The sequence below is a fragment of the Ceratosolen solmsi genome, unplaced genomic scaffold, assembly GCF_000503995.2.
Source record: "Ceratosolen solmsi marchali unplaced genomic scaffold, CerSol_1.0 scaffold61, whole genome shotgun sequence".
Taxonomy (NCBI): domain Eukaryota; kingdom Metazoa; phylum Arthropoda; class Insecta; order Hymenoptera; family Agaonidae; genus Ceratosolen; species Ceratosolen solmsi.
The window spans coordinates 1,843,030-1,867,611 of record NW_011948435.1 but is presented as its reverse complement, the minus strand read 5'-3'; the positions used below and the strand labels follow the sequence as shown (position 1 = coordinate 1,867,611).

At 35.7% G+C, this 24,582-nt stretch overlaps 1 protein-coding gene across 1 annotated transcript in view; it reads left to right on the top strand.

Moving 5' to 3' along the window:
* The window catches only part of LOC105364980 (nuclear factor of activated T-cells 5), a 47,959-nt gene that overhangs the window by 6,750 nt on the left and 16,627 nt on the right, over positions 1-24,582 (top strand). The window contains exons 4-7 of the mRNA XM_011503025.1: positions 12,514-12,744; positions 17,015-17,107; positions 19,543-19,649; positions 19,714-19,807. Of these exons, the coding sequence (XP_011501327.1) occupies positions 12,514-12,744; positions 17,015-17,107; positions 19,543-19,649; positions 19,714-19,807 (525 nt within the window). The remainder of the gene's footprint in view (positions 1-12,513; positions 12,745-17,014; positions 17,108-19,542; positions 19,650-19,713; positions 19,808-24,582) is intronic.

Genomic DNA, 24,582 nt, shown 5'->3' with positions numbered 1-24,582 from the left:
AAAATTTTAAAAAAAAAAAAAAAAAAAAAAAAAAAAACTCAATTATACTTTATTGAGAAAATATTATGATAAAATTATGTTCAACTCGGGGCTATTTCAGTAGCTTCTCCCGTAGATAAATAAAGTGAGAGACAAAACCATAACGCGGATTATGATACGAGGATTAAAAATATCGCCATTGGAGCTGGATGCTCTCATCTCTATCGCTCACCCATTGAATTCTCCGCGTATGAGTTGAGCTCTCAACCGGTTTTCAGCTTCAATCTGACTCCTCGAAATCCATCGAATTCGCGCCTCGTTCTCGAGAATAATTCACGTGTGTGCGTTTAACAGTGAGCGAGGGATAGGAAACACACTGAAAGCTCGAAGCTTGGGAAGGAACAAAATATAGGGAATAACGGCGGGGTCGGTGGTGGATGGGCGGGCGGGGTGTGGGAGGGGAATAGTAGTGGAACGAACAGATAAGAATGAGCGAACAACAGTAAGCAAAGCACGAAAAGAATGGCACAGATATATGAAAAGAAAGGTTCCAGACTCCAAATGTAGCTACGCTTTATTCCTTTTGGACAAGGAAAAAACGTTGTCAACTTGCAAGAAAATGTCTAAGGATGTCGCGCGCACCTTTAGCTTTTTTATCACTCGAAAAGTCCAGAATCTTTAAAACTTTTCGAAATGTCTTGAATGTTATTTTCTGCCCTTTTCTTTGATTTTGTGAAAATTTCAGAAAACATACACAATAAAGGCAAATTTTTTAATTAGATTTTTGGCAAATAAGGAATGATGCAAATAAGGACACGGGAATTTAAACGACTATTTTATCTTATTCCTTTACGGGGGAACTATTTTTATCATTTGTAAAATATATTATTGGCTGAAATTTTTGCCCTTATATTACGAGAAATAATTGTAACTTATTTTCTAATCCATTAAATATTTTCGCTACTACTTAGTTTTTGTTTGCTTTTGCTTTTGCTTTTGCTTTTGCTTTTGCTTTTGGCTCAAATCGGTGTTATTGTTGTTAAATTAAAAAGGCAGAGATATATTATAAAATTCTTTTTCAATGTATTAAAACATTGTGTTAAAAATTCTCGGATACTAAATTGCAAATATACGAATTTGTGAATCGCCGAAATTCAAGATTAAACAATATTCAGCTTCGATTTAATAATTATATAGAAAGTGCATGTGGATAGATATTGAAATGCTTAACTCGTGCTCATTTATTAAATAAATAACGATCATTTCCGAATTCTTAGGCAATACGAATCTGCATTGCACTAGAAACAAGCGACATTATTATTCAGCTGCCAATAGAATTTTGTCTTCGACGTGTTTCATTGGCCGGTGTGCAGTAGATAATTGGAGAAGAAAATTAATATCACACTCAACGCCATTACCAGCTGTTGCTATTTATGTCGATCAAGTATTTTCTTGGTTTCTTAAAAAGTGAAAGGAGTATCGTTAACGCGAGAACATTCGATGCCATCTTGTGTAGAATTTTATAAAAGGGCGTAGTACATTGTTGCGTACTTCAGTCGTAAAGAGCCTGGATCGTAAGCATCGTAAGCAGCGATTACCTCGAACGATCATGAGCATTTTCGAGTGACGTATCGTACGCGGAAGTCGTTATGTCAGATGAATTTCGGATGCGGGCGTGTCCCGTAACGTGCTTTTTCATCAGCTTTCCGTGCCCAGCAGCGAGCTTTCGTGACGTAAAGTAGAGCCGTGGCAGCGCGAGCGTAGGAAGGAGCTCCGGGAGACCTCCTCGTTTTTGCCGTTCACGCTGTCATCCTGACACTTGTCTACTGGCTAAGTCGGCTCACTACCAACACGTCCCAGTATCATTCGACAACTAATTCCAACTGCCATCGCTTATCGGAGTCATGATAATGATTGTCGTTAATCTGAAAATTTATGCTAATATCTTAATATCTCATCGGTCACGAATTTAAGAGTGCAATAATCGTACGACAGACAGTCCCTTCACTCCAATCAATTTCTTATCGGTATATAGCCAAAAAGCTTATCTGATTTGATTTTTCTTATTTTTGAATACAATTAATATTAACTTAAGAGATTCTTCTACAATACATGTATAATTTAACATGATTAATTAAATCTCATGTATTTCTGTTTATTTTCCATCGTGCAAACTACATTACTTATAATTATAATCCTTCCTACATCTCATTAAATTGTTATATTGTGTTTATAAAGAGACGAATGCCCGTATTTCATTAGATTATATAAATTTCGTATAGCTAATCCAATAAGACGAATTTAGATGAAAATCCATGCATTGGATAATATATTTAAGTTTCGTCTTAAAAGAAAAATGTTTCATATCATTGCGAGGATAACTTTGACATTAAATTTCCAATCTTCGTTTGAATTTATGCATTCATTGCTGATTATATTTAGCTGTGAATTTTGGGCAACAATTCACGAGCTGAATTCACTCCATATAAAGTACAGTTTTCAAATTTTAATGGGAAATTACGAGAATATTGGGCTTTATTATCCACAGCATAGAAATAGATAATAAATTTTCGTGTTTCACCTTTAACCAATGACTATTAAAAAAAAAATAAATAAATAAAAAAAAAAAAAAAACTTGTACTACTATAAATTACATATTTTCCATGACTAAGGGGTAGAGCGAGTAGGAAAAGTGGAATGGCATAAGCGGTGCAAGCCGGTAAAAATAATTTAAAAAACTAAAGTATCACCTCTAAGGAGCTCGACTAATTAATATTGATTAGCAATTAAAATTGCCAACGGCAATGACAATAATCACAAATAATAATAATCACGAGCATTGCAGCGTGAAGCGAAGAGGGCGTTTCTGCTTGGAAAAACTATTAACCGATTGACGCATTTAATAATTGGAGCTGTGGATACCGTTAGTTTGGCGTTCGATTTAAGCAACCTAAGGAGGAAGAAAATGACGAGACGCACTAGGACGGATTAGATTTGAATATAAAAGTGAGGGACATCGATGGCAATATTCGATTGGATAAGGCAGCTCGTTGACTATAATCTGGATTGACCCAGATAATGTGTACACTCCTCGGATAATTGTAATGCCACCTCTAGTCCTCCCAAATACTTATGCTAATTATTTTACACATGTCGGTAGAACGTCGGTGTGCGGCCATCACGATCGCATCTCTGTCGTATGGGATGTGGGCACGGGCGAAAGAGGATCAGAGGCCAATTGGCAAGCGGGCAGCCTTGATCCTGCCAGCCCAAAGGGCTCCGACCCTCGGACTGGTTTTCGCGTCTATCTGTGCCGTCTACACCATCGCCGTATTGTTGCCCTCCCGTGCCCCGATCGCCGATTCCTCCTACTCCTCTCTCCCGTCCCACTCAACCAATCCGTCGTCACCCACCCTCCCGTACACTCCCCTCACCTCGCCGACCTACAATCACTCCACCCAAGGCACTCCGTAATGCCACGACGTCCCGCACCTCGCGCATACATCCGCCGGTCCAGCATCCGCATATCATCCGATTGAAAATTGATTTTTCGGCTTCGTGGCCCTCTCTTTCGGCGCCCGTTTTTCTTACAAGGCTAATTCCTTTGAGTTCCGCCTCCTCGATGGTACCGTGACCACGACGATAATTATCGGTCTTAGTTTATTAATACGCGACGGCCCGCCAAGTTTGCTCGGTAAATTGGTGTATGAATATTCCGAACGCGGCTATTCCCCAGTTGTGTACTACACATGTCACATTACCGTAAATCATTCAAATGCAACATTATTTAATGCGACAATTAATAAATTTATTGTTTTTGTCATTGATTTATATAAATGGCGTTTTACAATTTTTTTTTTTAATGTGAATTTGGTATTGCTGCGGCCGTTATTAGCGTTATTAATTTTAATATGTCCATACTTTTCACGCTTACTCTCCATACAACGAATGGGCATTTTTTCTTTCTTTTTCTCCTTTTTTTTTTCCTTTTTTTTTTTGTTTTTCATACGTATTACTTGAATTACATTTCTGAAATGTGACTCTGAATTCAACAGATGTATAACAAATACAGGGTATAAAAAAATCAATAATTGTGGGTCATTCGATCTGTAATGGTCAATGGTTGATATATGTGGTTGGGTATTAGTTTCAATTACCTTTGCGTCTATTTGTCCTATATTTTATAAACAAGTATAATAATTTAACGGCTTGTCAAAATTTTTCACTAACTAAAATCGCGTCCTGCACGGGCATGTATGCATGCAAGTAAATATAGATTTACCGGCTCGCTAGTACAAATTACTATATTAATTTTCATTTATAATCCGACGATACAAGTATAAATAATTTATCATTTGTAGCATACAATTAAATAAGATAAGAAGAAATTAGAATTGTTAATTGTATCTTTGATAGAATTTTCATTAATCTATAATAATCGCTACTTCATACTTTTTGTAAATGAGTGTTTTATAGCTATAAATTTTGCCGAAAGAGAAGAGAGAAAAAAATGGTTTAAAATTATAAATATCGAAAGCACGATTGCGAGGGAATTATAAATAAGCTTATATTTTGCATGTGTGGTAATTGTAATAGTGACTTTACTTTATTGTATCTATAAATTTGTAGATTTTGTGTAAAAAGCGTTAGAAAATTGTGTTAGGTAAAATGAAGAAAAAGAAAGACTTATACTTGTAAGTCCGGAAGTCTTAACGAAATTCTAACTTCAATAATACGTGAATCTAGAATCCGTACATCGTTTAATAATGAATTCATAAGACATTGCAATTATTTAAAATTAATGTTTCAATATCAAAACTTTAGTCGATTAATCATTGCGTGAGATACGAATAATAGAGCAAATAGAATAAATAAAGGAATGCAAGTGAAATAAGGGAAAGCGAGGTACAGAGAGAGAGACAGAGAGATATAGAGAGAGATAGAGAGAGAGAGAGAGAGAGAGTAGAGACTGGGGGGGGGGGGGGTAAGAGTAAGAAGTGAAGAGAAAGTTAACGTTCGCTTTGGAAATGGAAAAGAAGGGAGAGAGAGAGAGAGAGAGAATGAGAAGAGAAGAGAATAAGGAAAGAAAATGGAATGCGATCAGATATTTGTATGGAAACCTTTATCGAGGGCAAAAATACATAAGGCAATGGCTTACAAGATTCCTCCAACCGTATTATCTGCTTTAGAAACAAAAAAAGATACATAGAGGTTCAAAAAAGGGAAAATCGAAGATGCAAGGAGGCAAGAGAAGTAACGTACGTAATCTTTAAAAGTAAGAGAAAAAGTTTTTGACTCTTTATAAATGTTTAATAAAGCAGATAATTGAAGAAGTGGCGCGATAGCTGTTGGCGATATAATTTCAACGGAAAAACAAAAAGTAAAAAAACATGATGCGAATCGGATGTATCGCGTATATAGCGAACAACGAATGCTCAAGGCCAATTGCTTGTCAAATGTACGGTACGCGGAACACGTAATACACCGATGAGGCGTAGGAGTACGAGTACAAGGGGCACGAATTTAGCGAACGCCGATGGGATCGGCAATGCAGTGTCGCCGTGTGGCGGGGGCGGGGGTCCCCCATTGGGAACTAAAAGAACAAAGAGGAAAGGGAAAGGAGCGAGCGGAGAAAAGAGCAGGAGGCATCGGCGAAGAGGAGGAAGAGGAAGCGCGACTCGACGGCAGCGCAGTAAGAGTAAATGAGCGAGCGCAATTGCGCTGCTGGGCAGCTACGGTGGTGGGGCAGCACGGGCAAAAAGGGAGGAACTGGTCGCGTTACTCGAAGGGTTAGGGGCCGGCGAGCGGGGGTGAGACGGAGGAGGTAGGCCGAGGGCCCGTGCCGCCTCGGAGCCGCTCCTGGGGCTGTGCACGTGCGCGCGAGAGAGAGGCCCGAGTGAGAGGTGCGGCGTCTCGGCGGCTCGGCCTTTTTACATAAACCAAGAGCGCGGAACCCGAAGCCCGAGCGAGTCCGAGGCATCCGCAGCGTCCGCAGTGCTGCGCGATCCCGCGCCTCCTCACCCACGCCGGCGCAACTCCCTTGTTTTCGTGTGCAGGACTCACGGACGCCGCCAGCCGGAGCTTCCTCCAGTGAGTACATCCTTTTATCCGCAAGTCCTGGGTACGTTACTCGTGTCTCCTCGCTTCCTTCCGTAATATAAGTAAATTAGTTGACTTTGCAAGGGCACTGACGCCGCGGCTACCGCCACCGCCACCGCTACCGCTACCGCCACCGCCACCGCCACCGCCACCGCCACCGCCACGGACCGATGCCGATGTTCATTGGACGCGCAACGATAAATGCTCTTATCTCGAGCTTCTTTAGTTTATTTTAATGGCGCTGTTGTTGCTTGAGCGTCCGAGTGGGATTCGCATCTCAGGTACTACTCGGAGCTTATGACGTTGTTAACATAAGCCGTGCTCTTTTGCACTCGAATGCTAGGTAAGAGAGGAGCGGTTTCGCTCGGCACAGGGAAAAGCAACGGATTTTTCGGCATTAGTCGGCTCCATAATAACGGCGGCAGAGCGGCGGCAGAGCGGCGGCATAGCGGAGGCATAGTGTGGCGGTATCCGATAATCTGTAGTAAATGTGATAATGGAAATGAAGGAGATAATCTAGTTGAGGAAAATATTCGAAAATATTCGCAAATATTCGACTTGTAAATGTAAAGAAGAAGAAAAAATGGCGAGTTAATGTACTGTTACGTTGCTTTTTAATGGAGTTCCAATGGCACTCGAAATACCATTGTATTGTCCAAAGTATGATTGTACAAAAATACGTATACATGAATAATTTAAATTCTTTGGCGGGGGCGTTGGTAAGTTTCGTAATTGTTTGTCGTAGTAGAAAAAGACAGCAGAGCAAAAGAAGCGGGCATTGGTTGTTTTGGGAGAATACACTTAGGGGCTTGTGAATTGTAACTTTGCAAATTAGTTAAATTGATATTGTAGAATTGATGGTGGATTCGTAGTCGTAATTGCGTTAAGTATTATAAACATTTTTAGTTATAGAATTACATAGTCCCCTTAACATAATGTTGGCATAGTGTTGTAATTTTGATATTTAATATATGAAATTATTCGAGAAATATGATATTAATGTGGCGATGGTATTCAATTGCAACTGACTTTTGCGACATTAAACGAACGTTTTATATAAATTGTCATTGAATGTAATTATTCAGTATTTATTGACAAATCATAATGAAAATAAGTTTTGACATTTCTATCGATATTGTAGATAATGGCGTTTATTACACGCCTTTAATAACGAAATATTTTAAAGAATGTAGATACGATGTAAAGTATTTCAAATACATTTTATAGAGATTTATAAATGAGTTTTATTTTATCAAGCTTTTATATCTAAGTTTATCGCGTGAAAGTTCATGAAGGAAAATAAGTGCAGCTTCGATGCAATATTTTTCCACAATTTTCATTATCAGCAATAAATACCTATTACATTATTTTCAACGGACTTTTATGTCTAATAAATGAAAAGAGTGATATAAAAAATTTTCATCTAATATAATAGCAATATTTTTGTATTTTACTATATTATTGTTACTCGCGACCTTAAAATCTCGATGCTTAATACAATAATCATTTTTTCGAGTATTTGTGAAACTTTTAAAAATTTTAATGTGATAAAAAACCGTTAAAAAACATTCGGTAATAATACAAATGAATTTTTAGAAGAAAGTTTATTACCTAGTTTTTACAAATAAACTCTTCGTTATTAATGCAAAAAGTTGATACTGTTAATATATAATATAATATAGTAGTGATAATAATAGTAGTAGTAGTAGTAGTAGTAGTAGTAGTAGTAGTAGTAGTAGTAGTAGTAGTAGTAGTAGTAGTAGTAGTAGTAGTAGTAGTAGTAGTAGTAGTAGTAGTAGTAGTAGTAGTAGTAGTAGTAGTAGTAGTAGTAGTAGTAGTAGTAGTAGTAGTAGTAGTAGTAGTAGTAGTAGTAGTAGTAGTAGTAGTAGTAGTAGTAGTAGTAGTAGTAGTAGTAGTAGTAGCAGTAGTAGCAGTAGCAGTAGTAGCAACAAGAGCAGCAGTTGTCGTGGTGATAGTAATAGCAGCAGTAGTAGAAGTAGCCGTGGTAGTAGTGGTAGTAGTAGCAACAACAGCAGCAGCAGTAGTAGTATACTATACGCTATACAACTAATTGAATAATAATCGCAATAATGTACGTTACGCGGTTAAGGTCGGAATCGATTTTCTTATGCTCTTATCTTTTAAGTTTAAAAATTTCCGCTTCAACGTGTTTCTCATATTATTTTTATTTTCCCTTTGAAAATACGTACGTTAAGTCGTATTATTACAATCGGCGGTTGTTATTTTACAGACACACACTTTATATATATATATATATATATATATATATATATATATAATGAACATTTTTTTTATTATTATTTTTTTTTTATCGCGAGGTCTTAAGAAGATAAAATCCATTATTTTACCGTGAAATCGTCGCGAAATCGTTGTAGATTATTGATAATTACATTGCCAGAAGGCACTTTATTTTTTCGGAATAATTCGGATTTCTGTTGCTACTGCGCAACGTCGTTCGCGCATCGTAATGGAGCGAGTTGTGCGCGTGCTAATACGTCGTACTTTTTGGAAAAACTTGGCCTCCTGCTCGGGAGTGTTTATAAGCTTCCGCTCTAGTGCGCTCGTACATAAAGTACTTTTCTTCGCGTAAAGGGCAAACGTATGTAGTTTCTCGTTGATGGCTTTTGGGTTTTATTGCGCTCTGCAAGGTGCTGATGCCTTTTTCAGGGCTTTGATGGCTGCAGAATGTTGGGCATTTTCGAAATAGGAATTTGTGCTTTGTAGTTTGAGCTTTGTGCATTATAAAGTTTAAGAGTCTCACTTTAAGATCGATCCTAGTTAAAATAATGCCATTTAGAACGAGCAAACAATATGTCTTAATGAGAACGATACGTAAGGAAAAGTTTGGAGCAAATTATTAAAATGTTAAAAGTGATGGGGGTAACTGGAGAAAATTATTGTTAAACTTGGCTCGTTAAGTCCCTAAATACATTATATCGTAGGAAGGCTATTTATTGTCTCTTTATTACAGAGTTGCCGGATTATTTGTTTGTTCGTTAAGCAAACTTTAGAAATTTTAACTGATTTTTTTCACTCTAGTTGGATACGTATGAATTTCATATAATCATATGTAATTTCATATTGTGTTTATAAAAAAAAAAATAAAAAAAAAAAAAAAATAAATAAATAAATAAAAAAAAGAACTTGTCACGACAATATGATTGCAATGGTGATCATGTTCCTTCGTGGTTCTACTTCTGGCTTGAGTGTGTACTGAGAAATAATCATTAGACCGTGGAAAAATCGACATGACTATTTCAATATATTCATTGATAATGGTTGTTGAGGTGTTTTTCATACAACAGCGAATTGTTTTATGAATGCCTCGGGATAAGTCAACTTTCCATAAAGTACAATTATTTATTTATTTCCTATCAAGTAATCAAGGAGTCGGTCAATGCCTGAGAAATCATTTTCACTTCAACTATTGGCAATGCTGCCTCTATATGCCGTTGGTTGTATATTTTTCTGTTATTTTTCGGCTGTGCCGGGCGCACCTCCATCGGCCATTACTATTGCCTCATGATTTTTACAACTCGCCGATAATCCGTGATTTCTGTGCGATTTTGTGCCTATCTATTTCTTACTTTGCAACGTTCTTATATGCCAAACGTATTTTTGAAGTCATTGAAAGAAGATAAACATCTGCTAAACTTCAGTGAATTCGAACTCTCCGTAAGAACTTGTACAAATTTGAAAGTTAAAACAACAGTTTTATTTTATCGGCTTAGCTTACAGAAAGACGGCTTTTATTCGCAATTTATCCTTAAGCTTTCAGTCTTAAAATCTTCAAGTCTTTATTTTCCTGTAATCGTTTTAAGTATCGAGTGATTTCTTTTAACATACTTGTATATCTGAAGAATGCAGCCAACTAAAGTATTTATGAATTGATATAAATTATTAATAAACGAATGAATAAATACAGAGAAAGAAAAGAGAGAGAGAGAGAGAGAGAGAGGGAGAGAGAGAGAGTGATTCTTTACAAACGATTGAAATAATTTATATTGATAATTTTTTTTTTTTTTTTTTTTTTTTTTGAAAACTGCGATTAAACATTTATAATCGGCTGGTGTCACAATTTTTTAATACGTCAATTATTATATATTTGCTATTATAATTTAGTATTGCAACGCTAAAGATTCATACTTTTATGGGATAGAGGAACGAACGACAGTTCAAGTTAATGCATTAAATAAAGTTAGAGATGCTATTCTCGTCTGCTGAGTGTTTAGTAAAGTATTTATAATTTGACCAATGATTTTCCAATGAATGCTCATGACGTTTGCAATTAAATAATAGTGAGTATTTGTTGAATTCTGAAATGATTCACTAATCTCGGCATCGGACATTATAAATCAAAATAAATTTTAGCTTTAATGTGAATACTAATGGGATTGATAATTAATAATCGTAGTGATTTCAAAAGGCTGATATACAAAAACTTACACTACAATCAATTATTCATTCATTCGCATAAATCCGAAAGAAATATTTGAAAATTATGTGAAATTCTATGAAGTATTTAAAGTCAATAACAATTAAAATGATTTTCCTTATTTATTTTGGCAGAGTAGAGCAACTACGAAGCGCTATAAATGTGAAGCAAATCATACACTTAAAACGTTAAGTACAAAATTAGGTTTTTGTTTGATTACTACGAATAATATTATTATTCTTCATTGCATCGGCAATAACTGTTGCAGTGAATTATAATGGATAAATAAATAAAACAGGTTATGTGATTTGCGACTAAATAGGATGAAAGATGGAAAATAATTATGTGCGACATGTGGAGATAAAAATACCGTTGACAATTTCAATAAGTTCCATTGCACTTGAATAAAAAAATCATTTGCTATTAACGTTATTATCCAAAGTGATTCGTTGTGATTTGTAATTGTTTACGCGTATAATGGAAATATGCAACTCGATGCAACCTTTACCACGCAATCTGCGTGCGTTGACACTACATTTATGAATGGCTTTCGTTGGTCTTCGCATTTTCCTGATCGTATTATAGATCGTAAACCTATATCGTTTAATTATTTACGCTCATATTATAATTCGCATAATTTTTTAGGTTAATGATATATATATATATATATATATATATATATATATATATATATTTAGATGGAGCGTTTCTACTTTTTTCCCTTTTTTTTCTCCCTATTTTTATTTTTTTCTTCTTTCTTTTTTTGTTCGTAACATAAGAAACATAATAATAAATCTAATTTTTATATAATATTATCGATATATTTTTATTGAAATTTCACATCACACGAGCCATCATTGGCCAAAATTAAAGAAGACAATGAATTCATACTCCGAATATAAATAACTAATGTTTTAATGTAAGCCGTATGGGAATACATTGTTAGTGGGGCATTCATGAAGCTCGCATTTGCATATCCCCTTAACCAAGCTTAAAATACAAAAGCGCAAAGAAGCTTTTGCAGAAGCTTGTAAGCAGATCTGCCCAAATCTAAACGCGGTTTTCATGGGACATTTTTGCTGCTACTAGTACATACTTTTGTCGAGCACTGCTCGATTTACAGTTCGCGAACCTCGCAATGCATTCATTAACGGAGCTTTTGTCAAATTTGGCGTAATTTGCATTAACCGATGTACGTTAAGTCGCATTATCGCCCTTCTACCTTACCGTTCAAGGACAAGAGTGAATTAAAAAATATCTCGTCGAGCGAATTGCTTTAGAAAGAATGTCCGATGCAGATTCTTGGTGAAATTTAAAATTTTAAGGTAGTATGATTACAGTGTGCGTAATTATCTGGAACTTATTAGTCATGGATTCATGCATACATGCATGGCTTTCACATTTAAGCAAATCTAATGATGGCATGATTTTGTCCACAGTTCTCGTTTTTAACGAAAGTAGAGAGGCTTAACAAACAGTAGTATTTATTAATTGGCAGTGTTCTCCTCCTTACAAGTGCACACATATGCTTCGAGTAAAAAACAAAAAGTGTCGCCGTTAGAGTAAAATAAAAAAAATTGCCATACTCTCACTGTCCGTAGATACGGTTCGCTACTTACATAGAAAACCATCTCTCATGAATAATTACAAGCATCCGGCAAATAAAAGTTTATTGCGAAGCTCTCTCGATCTCCCGACGATGTGGTCTCCCCCCTCCAACCTCTCGCTAGGATCAAATTGATACTTTCACTGTCGCACTTTTTACACACAAACACACTAGCAATCTCTCTCTCTCTCTCTCTCTCTCTCTCTCTCTCTCTCTCTGTCTCTGTCTCTCGATCCACGTCCTCTACGCCCAATGGCAGCCGATATGCAGAGCGAGATCGAGGGCCCGAAGGAGGGCTGGAGGCAGCATCCCCGAAGAGTGGGCCGATAGCGAGGCGCTCGCATTAAGAAAGTCGTTTGCATGAAACCCGCAGAGCCAGTCGAGCAGCCGGAGGAGTATCGGGCGACCCTCGAGCAGCAGCAGCAGCGGTGGCGGCGGTGGCGTCGTCGCCGTCGGCGGTGGTAGCGACCTGGTGCAGGTGTCGGCCGGCGAGCTGCTGGGCAGGACCCACGAGGAGCTCGTCCTGCTGCTCATTCAGCTGCGCAGACAGAGCGCGACCCTATGCAAGGCCATGGAAACATGCCACATGGAGATCGAGGCACAGGTCCACAGACATCCACGCCCTATATTATCGACCCGACCCTCTCGCCGTCTTATCTCCCGACTCCCCCTCCCTCAGTCGCGGCGCACGAGCTCCCGTCGCCGAGATCTGCTGGGACTCCAGCTTCCGGCACGCCCGGTTCTACGGCACTGGGGCTCGTTGGCTCTCGCTCGCGTCGCGACGCCCCGTTACGCGTAAGGCAGCGTAGGATCCATTGCCTCGAGCTTGATATTTAAGGAACTGGGACGGATAATTGAGCTTTTAAATCCAATGATGATGAATCGAGGCCTGTGTAAATTAATTGTGGATCAGTAAATTAGTTTAATTAGCGATTAGTTAAATTAAGGCTCCTTTTTTCGCTTGGTAAGACATTTTTTTTTTTATTTATTTTTTGTTTTTGTTTTTTGTTTTTGTCTATCTAATGTCAATTTGAATTCGCGGAGATCTCGCAATCGATGCCCCTTTCTATTCGGTGGAATTCATCTTCATTAAAAAAGATTATAATTCGACGCAGCTATTCTAGCTTTCTACTCTAAATTATTATAATTTTCAAATATTTCAATATCGAATTTCAATTCAAACACGAAATTTGGCGAATTTGAGATTTTTATAAAGGCTAGCGGTGTACTTTAACGATAAATGCCAGTTTGATTTAGCCCGTGTAGTGAACAAATTCTGTTTCAAAAATTATTTTCAATTCGATCCATTAAATTCTGGTTATCTAATTAAAGTAAACAACTGTTCGGCCTATTACATTCCATGTACTTCCATGTACGAATAATTCGCTTTTTATACCGCTTACTCTTTAAATAGTAGTTTTCAATATACGTGTTTGGCATTGCTTGAATACGCTTTTCGTTAAATTTTCTTATCTTTTTATCGTAGAAGTGATTCTGTTTTTGTAGAGAAAGAACTTAATAGCTTTAACGATAGATTTAGAGAGTAATGGCCAATTTTCATTTAGCGCAAGAATTAAAGATCTTTCGCTGCACCTTAGATTATATTATTTTTGTCACCGAACTCAATTCCGAATTCCGGTCACTTTATTGTCGGTATAAAATTACAGAAGATATTGGCTATCTTTTACATTTCAATTTTATGCAAAAAAAAAAAAAAAAAAAAAAAAAAAAAAAGAAAAGTAATGTACAATCAATCATATTTATTATGAAATTTATGTTGAACGCGTGAATTTTCAACAATACTTTTTCTTTTTTTTCTTTGAGATATACAAATGAAAAGTTATTCGCAACCATTCGATTCTTGCTAATATTGGTTTCTCATCTATTATTCATCGATGCTTCTACAATTTGCACAGACTTACGATAATAAAGAAAAAAAAACATACTACGTATTTTAATAAAACATTTCAACATTAGAATTTTCTCTCTTGTACGGTATTAAACACTACGATTACGTTATTATATAGAAGCTATTCGTTTTTAGTACAAGCAAAATACTTTCTTATAAGAATGTATTGAAATACTTGGGATACAATGGATTTTACACTGTTTTTTTTTTTTGTTTTTATACAAATAACTAACCCGTTCCTTAAATTTATACATTTCTCATTGCTTTAAATTTTGAATATTTTTTGCCTATTGATATGCTATTTTGCTCTCTTGAACAGGTATTTGGAATCAATGAGGATTGAACGCTTTGGTGAAGGTTCCATATATATATATATATATATATATATATATATATATACATAAGCTATAGTTTCGTTTTCCTAATTTTCGATTATTGCTCTCTAGTTATTAATAAGTAATTTAAGTGCTAATAAGTTAATGTAGCGTACAATGTTTATACTTTTCTTCTATTTTTTTTTTGTTTGGTTTTTTTTTGGTTTATTTTTAACAGGTTCTAGATTTTACAATTCTATGTCTTGTATTATATAATAGTCTGCTTGATAAATAATACAATAACTATTGCATGCGATAGATCTCTGGGCTTAAATACAAAGAAATTGCTTATAATTAATACTCGATGATTTAGAATGACTCGAATAGCTCTGCTCCTCTCGCTTCCAATGCTCATTTCCTGAAAAATATAACACCTTGAACACCTTGTACGTGCCCATAATTTTGCCCATACGTTATAAAATAAAATGCATCCAAGATTCCATAAATTATCCTCTACTTATCCAAACGAGAACTTTGATAAATCCACTTAGCCGGCCTTGATGAACCATTTTACCTCGGGATGTATTTGATTAGAAATACGCTGCGCTCTTCTAATCTACTATCCTTTTGCAAAATAAATATCTTACGTCGCAAACGCTAAGCGCGATTTTCTTTTTTCACGCGCAACTTCTTCGACTAAGCGTAAAAAATAATCCCGCGTAAATGGTATACTCCCGCGATGGAATTTCCATAAGCGATTAACCCGCAACGCGCTCCATCGGATTTCTCATTCGATTTAATTACAATCACCATCCTCTCTATCTTTCTCTCATTTACAGTCACCAAACACTTTTTGTTTCCGTTTTTGTTTTATAATCCATAATTATTGAAGCGCAGCGGAGAAATGGCCAAATTCGTTGTAAGCCACGGGAAAATAATATTAGTGGTAGGATGGGTGGGAGCGATGCCCCTTGCCGTCTAATTACTAATAATCCTTCGCCGGTCTATATTTCTTTTTATCTTTTTTTCATCTTTCATGTTCTTTCTCTTTTATTCTCGTTTCTTTTCGCATCCGTCCATTGGCATTAGCAGGCCTCGGGAGGTGATACAGACGTAGCGCAAAGGGAGCAACAAAAGATCCGATTAATTCGCCGCTTCTGCGGGCACGAAGTCGGCCGAAGTCCCGACCGTTGGCTTTTCTCCGGCACTACGGACTTATTACCTTCCTCCCCAACTCTCCTTATTCCTGCTTTCTCTTTTGGCGTTATTTAAACGCTCGAGTCGGGCCGTAGAGACAGCGTCGGTCGGGCCCAGCGCCGTCACTTCTCCTCATCCTTATTTTTAGACGCCCCTGGGGAAATTTAATTGCCAGTTCTTTCTTCGTACATCCACGTAGTCCCGAATATCCCTAGTATTAGCCTTGGCTTGGCGGAGTTATGGCGGAGTTATGGCGGAGTGATGATGGAGTGTAGGGTGAGTGAGCGAATGAGGGTCGGTGGGTGGGTGGGTGGGGTGTGTAGATGGTCAGTCCCAGCACAACGGGCATTGTTATTACGTTGGGATGTCTGATTAGGGGCGAAGGGGGGAGTACAGAAAAGTTACCGGGAGGCCAGTGACCGTCCTCGACTAGCGCAGCACCTCGGATTTTGTGATACACGGAGCATTATGATCGGGCCGCAGGGGGCCGACTCGGCGATCATGCAGGGCCCGTTCGACGAATCGGGAGCGCAGCGGCGTAATAGTAGCTGAACGCGCGCTATGAGATTCAGCTGAGCTCGCGTGAGTCCGTAGGCTCGTCGAGTAAAAAATACGTCTCGCGTCGCCGCTCGTTTTTCCTCCTCGCGGCGACGGAGCGCGGCCCGCGATCTCAAATCTCGTCCCGGCAGTCGTCGTGTCGACGTTGCCGTGGTAGTTGGGAGCTCGCCACGTCCGTTACGGCCGCTGTGGGAAAAGCTCGATCTCGCGAGTCCTGGACATCAGCCGTCTACCCAGCATCGATCGCCAGTCCAGAGTCTGTGCGTCGTGGCCTCGCAACTATTTCAAGCTGCCGGCAGAGCTTTATTTTTCGAGCGGTATACTTTCGATCTTTTGTCTCATTGTCGCGCCAATGAGCTTTCGTATTACCTATCGACGACCTACCATCTATATCTAAAGATATCTTAATAGCTCTTTTCTCTATTTTTATTAAGCGATTAGACAATTTCTTTTTTTTTTTTAGTTTCCCGTCCCTGCTAGACATTGTCACGAGATTGCGTGCATCGCATAACGTACGCGTAGGTCAGATATTGTGAGAAAAAAAGTGAATGAATTTTCGCCTTGATGCTTAGAGCTGTTGAACAAGAAAAATAACGCGTAGCCGAAGACAAAAAGCCTAATGCAAATGTAAATGTATATAATGGAGGTTTTTTTTTTTTTTTTTTTTTTTTTTTTTTAATGAGGTGTGGGTGGGTGTAGGGGAAAATTTGGAGGAACGAGTGCACGCTCATATTTACTAACAACACATTTATGTAATCGTATGTACGTTAGTACACATAGGCACGTTAATTAAAGACATACGGCAAATTTTGATGCGAGCCGATAACGTTGGGGCTCTTTGCGATTTGACAGACACAACGTGCACTGACTCGAACTGATTTTCTTTGGCTTCGTAGGCTAGATTGGTGGAACTGGACACGCCAAGACGATTGGAAAACTTACAGAAACTGGAGGAACTGAAGAAGCACCTTATGGACCTTGAGAAGCAGGTACAACATTAGTTTTTTGTATTTTGTAACTATAGCCACCTCTCGCTTTCACATCATTCAAAATTACATTATTTCAAAATTAGTGAACGAACAGTTTATCCTCGTCTATGCAAATCAAATTTATATTTAAAAGAGACTTTTGAATGTTACATTGCAAATACTTCGGATAAAGCCCAAGATTTTTAAATGAATTAAATTTGGAAGATTTTAATATCGTTTTACATTTAATGAGACATGCGAGAAGAAAAATTAAGCTGTAAAGTATTAAAAAAGAAAATTTGATAAAAAATATTTAATCTACGTTGCTTAAGAATCTTTAATTAAAAAGATTGTTGTTTCAATTGCCTATTACTTTTATTAATATTTCAAATTCAATTTTAGCAATTAAAAATTAATTAAAACTCATTCGATTTAAATTGAATTTCACTAACTATGATATTTAAATGTCACATTATTGACAATTTTACATTACTACATAATTCTACTTTAATAATCATTAATACTTGTATCGAAATAACAGTATTCTTAATAAAAATTTGAAATAATATTTATAATAATAGAATTTATTCATATGTATTTATGTTGGTGTTTTATTTTTGCTTTCAACTTTTAAGAATAAAAAAACGTGAAAGGTAGGAAGAAAAAAATGCTAATACGCGATTACAAAAAAAAAAGTTTTATATATTAATGTGGAATGTCGAGAAATGAAAAATAAAAATTCAGTATACTAGCATAAAAAATAATTATATTTTCTAATAATTTTGATATCAATGTTATTAGTTTAAAACGACTTTGCAAGTTCTCTACAATATTTATACGATAAATTATCGTAATATAATTATAATTAGTTATAGATCTGCTTCGTTTTATTCGTTACTGAATTGAAATTATTGGCATTGGTTTTACAATAAAAGTAAACTATTTGATAAATACTACGATTAGTATTAACAATAACAACGAAATTAAGGTCATTAATTAACGGCTTAAGTGACATTTTTACTGATTAATAAGAAAGATAAATAAATAAATTGAAATTAAACAGCGCTGGGTAATTGCTTGTATGTTTTAAAATTAAATTTAGCTGTCTGCTTTTACTGTTTATACGGATTAGAGAGACGGATAGATTAATTCATGCGATACAATTATAATTAGGAAAACTATTTAAAATAATTGAATATCACCACTTTATAATCGATTACTTATTAATTCCCATTACAACTACATATAATGAATAATATTAATTAAGTAGTATGCATACTCAAAATGAAATATTTCGCACGTGAATAGATGAAAAGAATCGTATATGTAAGTAATGGATTGTAACGAGCAAGAACATATTGATATATTTTGTCGATTCATAAGATTTAGCATGCCTGACTGTAGATACGTCATAAGCCGACTTTTTTTCGTAACTTACTGTCAAAAATATCGACTAACGACAGAGGAGTTATTACGCGCGGCTGGATATGCCCAACGTCATCCAAGCAAACACGTCGGTTAAATTCATATCCTTTGAGCTTGAAAGATTGCGGATTACTTTCTCGGACAGCTTCTCGCACTTCCTAAGTAGAGAAGCAAAAAAAAATCTCGTAACTTTGGTGTATTGTATAATAAGACCACGAGTTAAAAGTTAGCAAACTCAATGCAAACTAGTGTTTCTTCATTACCACTGTAAACTTGTGCTATTGATCGGACGTCCAAGAATTATTTCATTGGGTTTTCATGCGAAAGCCGCAGATGCGTTAGCCGTAAAGTTTTGTTGGAATCGATTGCTCCGGGGTTTTGCGACGACATTACTTTCAGCTAAATTTGAATCTTTAGCCCACTATTTGCCTTACATGTATATACATACAAACAAACAAACAAACAAACAAACAAACAAACAAACAAACAAACAAACACACAAACACACACACACACGCACGCACACGCACACACGCACACGCACACACGCACGCACGCACGCACGCACGCACACGCACACATACATACACACACACACACACACACATATATATATTGTGAAATTCAATTAACGATTTCACGCGATCTGTGAATTCACTTACGCCAAATTATAGGCACGACAGTCTATATATCTAACTTATATTTTATCAACCTAATACATGAACAACCTAATACAACGAAATAAATGGCGGACGTGCGAACGAATGCATTACATTACGACGCTTAACACTCGATGATTAGCGATTTTACATACATTCGATTATTCATTACGAATAACAATGCGGTTATGATCTCGAAATTTATATTCAACGTACCTACACGTTATAATAGCTTTTAAAGTAAATTTTCATCTTCAGTGAAAAGTGGGGGAGCGAGTAACAAAACAAGAGATTAAAGGGTTCGGTAGCGGCAAACTGTGTACCTGAGCAGCCGGAAAAAAGTTGTAACGCGAGCTATTTGTCTTGTTTCAGTACGAGAAGGGCAAGCCGCTCGTTAACCTCGTCGACAACATGGTTAAGCTGGGCTCGCTCTACAACTGCAACAAGGCGAACGGCTTGAGCACAGGGAGCCTCTTCGGGTCCCGATACGACCTAATGCCGGAGGGGGCTAGGGATCATCGGGACCGGCTCGAGTTCAACCAGCGTGTCCAGGAACAGCGGCTTCCAGGAACAGCGGCTCCTCGCAGAAGAGCGACGCGACTGGGACAGACTCAGCCCCGATCACGGACAGCTTCAGGTAAGATAGCTTTTCCTATTTTTTGTAATTCTCATGCTTTCGCACTCGCACCCTAATTGTCCAGGGCTTTTCGTGCCCGGAAAAGGAATGAACTTGAGGCTTACGTCGGCTTCTACTGGCCCTCCTATCCCGAGGCCCATCTTGTATTATTTTGTTTTCTTTTCTTTTATCTTTTCTTAAAATTCTTAAAATTGCGTTATGAGGAAATGAAGGGATTGCGTAATTATGTGCATTGGATAAACTAAAAATTCTGTATAAATATCTCTCTTGTTACGCCTCTGTGCTATTGTTGGATAATTTTCAAGTTTTGCTTATCTTTCGATGCTCGACGCTGCGCTTTATCAAATATAAAATTCTGAAGAAAAAAAAATTTAAATTAATAGAGATATGACTGATATTATAAATTATCAAAGTGTCAAAAGCAGTGGTTTAATCCAAAATTTAATAAAAACTTTGATAGCACTCCACGTCTATCGATCAATTTCGCATCGAAGCAAAAGACTTTGCAAAAAGTTACAACAAAAACTTTTTTCGTCTTTCCACAGAATATACTTTAACATTCTATATTATATTTACGATAGTTTAAGCTACTTGTACTTTCTACGGAATATTATTGTTTGATAAATCTCTAAATGCGACGTTAATCAGAAGCATTGTGAAGAAAAATACAAAGTACTAAGTATTCCATTTTAAAATCTCGTAAAGTCTCATATGGTCAACAATACACCATAGAGTATTATAGATTATAAATATAAATCGAAATAAAAAATATAACTTATATTTGACTTTACAATGAGATATATTTCGTTCGAATATCTTTCATAGACTTTGAATCTCAATGCGAGCATGAGAGATTCCATTTTGCTAATGAAAATCCATAAAGAAGAAAAAACTAAAATGAGACAGGGTTTTAGTTGTATAAGTAAACGCTCGCTTTTACGTATTCTGTATTGAAACTAAAAGCAAAGAAAATCCCAACATATATTAAAAGATCTAAATTTCATCACGCACAAAGACTTTCTTTTATGAAATTATTGCTATATATCTTGCAACACCAATGTCCTACGCTAAAATAGAATATAATGCCGAATATAAATCAGCGCTAATTTATTTGGCGTTGACACGGTAATCTGCTCCTATTACACCACATCTTAGTCGATGATTTTACGATTTTGAGGCCCATAATTTATAATTAACAACGTACGACAACATTGTTTCTTAAATACACTATATTCTATGTACAATTGTTCGAGCATTAGGATTGTCAGTGGCTGCGTGTTCGAAATAATTTCTAAAAATATTGAAATTTTGATGTTGCTTAGAGTGTGAGTGGGCGGCCCATATTAATTCGCAATTCTCGTGATAAGCAATCATAATGACATTCTTCGGAACGTTGGAGAGAGGAGAAACTAATCTTTCCGAGATCTGATGTGCCTTTAACACGCCCGTCTTGTTCATTCTCCATATTAGACAGTGAGAACGATAAGCGCTATCACAGTATTGCTGCGAAAATGATAAAGACGGAGGCTCGATTGTTCCATCCCGTTAATCGTAGCTGTTACACGCATACACGCGCACACACGCACAAACGCACACGCGCGCGCGCGCGCACGCACGCACGCACGCACGCACGCACACACACACGCACACGCACACACACACTCTCTCTCTCTCTCTCTCTCTCTCTCTGTGTGCGTGTGTACGCGCACGCATACGCGAACGTACACGCAGTCCCCTCGATCTCTCGCTCCTATCGTCTCTACAATAGACGCGTAGTTAGAAGTGCGTCACTCCTCCTGGTCGTGCATAACTAAACAGTTGCGAGTCTCCCGAGTGTGCGAGTATCGGATGGCAGAATCCGACGTCTAGGTGATCGTTCCGAGACAGGAAGAAGAGAAGATGATGGATGAGGAGAGGGGAAGGAGGAGGAAGGGGGAGGGGTAGTAGCTCAAGACTAGTTATATGTCGCTAGAGCATCGTCTTAACCGGATTCTCTCGCGGTTGTAATGTAATATATAGATATAGAATTGCCGAGACCGACTTTTCGCCACTTCATCTTTTGACTGCTGCAACCGTCGTTCAAGCAGCCCTATCCAAGCAGACTATCCTCCCACTACGATGAATATTATATTGGGAAAGTGTCCCGAGAGGGGAGAGCTTTACGGGAATTGCATATGATATTGCTTAGGCATCGCGCCTTGCCGAGAAAAGAAAAGAAAAACAAAACAAAAGAACAAAAAAAACAACAACCGTTTTATTTTTTAAATTAAAGTGAAATGTTAGTAGGCCTCGTCATATTACCAAGTTATTGAAGCAAACTTAAAACAATAAATTTAAACTATCATATGTGCGCTTTTTTTTTTCTTTTAAATTTTTTGCGTTGACGTCACATGTCCTCGCGTCAAATTTACATTAGCTTTTAATGCTTTTTTAGTTTACTGCAGCATTAACAACAATGGCATTACTTACTTATTTGGCTTGCGTGTCTTTTCAATTAGGCAAATTCCGTAGAGAGAAAGTACAAATTATCTCGAATAAATGAAAAGCAAAATAGCATAAAGGTCATCCAAATTACTCAACAATCATCATGGAATATAAAACATTCGGTAGTATATATAAAAAAGTATTTTAATTTAATTATCGCCAATTTTATCGTTTTAACATTGAAAATCAATACTCTACTTTATATTGTCCTTACTTAAAATACTATAAATAATGCCATGATTAATAAACAAAAAAAAACAAAAAAAAACAAAAAAAAAACAAAAAAAAAACAAAAAAAAAACAAAAAAAAAACAAAAAAAAAACAAAAAAAAAACAAAAAAAAAACAAAAAAAAAACAAAAAAAAAACAAAAAAAAAAGTAAGAAGGACAGCAAACGAGGAAAGAAGAAATATCCTATATTTTATATTAATCATAAAAATCAAATCGTTTCCAGCATAAACAACAAAATTATTATATTTATAATTAATATATTCCGAATGAATATATCGCTCCCTAGATTTAACTAATATTTAAGAATTTCAATGTCTACGACATTAAAGTAAAATATTTTTACACCGATGTATGAAAAATTCATGCATTTAACATATTAAACATAAATTAATTTCATATTTGATATTTTTTCGATTACAGACCAATTTTTTAATCTATAAAAGAAATGGTATTATTATTAAATCAAAGTCCTGAATTGATTTCCCATTAAATATAGAATTTATCATTAGATTACTTATTTATATGCATAATATATTTATTATCCAAAAAATTACTTAAGGTTTCATGGAAATCAATATTTCTTCATATATAATTCAAATTTGACAATCTAATTTAACAGTAATAATGTTTACTGCAATATTAAAAGAAAAACAGTTAGTGTATTAAAATAAAAACGTTTTTTAATCTTTCTTTTTTTAATTTAGAAAAATTCTCTTTCAGAACTCAACTGTCATTATTCAATTGGTATTCAAAATTATGAAAAATATACTTTTTTTTTTTTTTTTTTTTTTTTTTTTTTTTTTTTTTTTTTTTTTTTTTTTTTTTTAAATATTGAACAAAATGTACGTTAAAAATCGTTTTTTATTAGTGTGAATGGTAACTTTGTATAATGATTGTCGGCTTTAAAAGAATTTCAACATTTTTCAAACTATTAATTTTTATTTTCTATTGTTAGTCAAACTTTTTATGTTCATAGACTTCACCATTGATAAATGAATAAAAGTCGAAAAGTTTTTAAAAATTAATACAAGTAGCTTTCAACTTGATTTTTTTATTTTTTTTATTTTTTTTTTATTTTGTTTTGTTTCAAAATTAACAAAGGAATACAATGGTAATATTTTTTAAAAACATTTTAATAAGTTTACCAATGTGATTACTACCTATTATATATATATATATCTATATATATATATATATATATAAATATATACTACATACATACACGCACGGATCCACGTGCGCCCGCGCGCGCGCACTCACACACACAAATTAACATATTTTTAAATTACCTACTTATTTCAATTCTTAATGTTTGTAACAATTGCATATATATATATATATATATATATATATATATATATATATATTTTGTATAATGAAAAAATAATTTTTTCTATATAATAAAGCTGCATATTTGAATATACATTTTTATTAACGGAGCTTTGAATTTTCCTTGAAAATGAGTCCATTTTATATAAAACGAGTGAACGAGATAAATTGGTAATGATAAGAATTAGTGCATTAATAACTTATTCCACATAAAAATATAAAAATAGAATAATGAATATTATAATAGAGGTTAAAAATAAACTTTATCTATACGAATTCGTTGTAGACTAGAATTATTTCCACTCGAATTATCTCTCGCACTCAAAATTTGAAAGTTGAAAAACACATTTGTACGTTTAATACGACAGTTGACGTACAATAAATCTAAATATTATTCAATGAATTCAATCATCGTTAAGATTATTCTTAAAACAAATTATAAATTTATTTTTAGCGACATATGACTTTGAAAATTTATTATGTTTTATAGGCTTTTTTTTTATCATTGCACCATTGTTAAACACGTTTGCCAATTACCAACTTTTATCTACTAACCTATCGCGCACAATTCCGTTATAATGTAGAAAACTTCATTTACAGTTTAATCTTTAGCTTTGTATGATATTCTAAACGAACGTTTTTACTTTATGTATTATTTGATACATAGCGCAAGTAAATCATCCGAATGCTCCTTCGTTTTAATTAGTTGGAGTAACGACGAGGCTCCAATA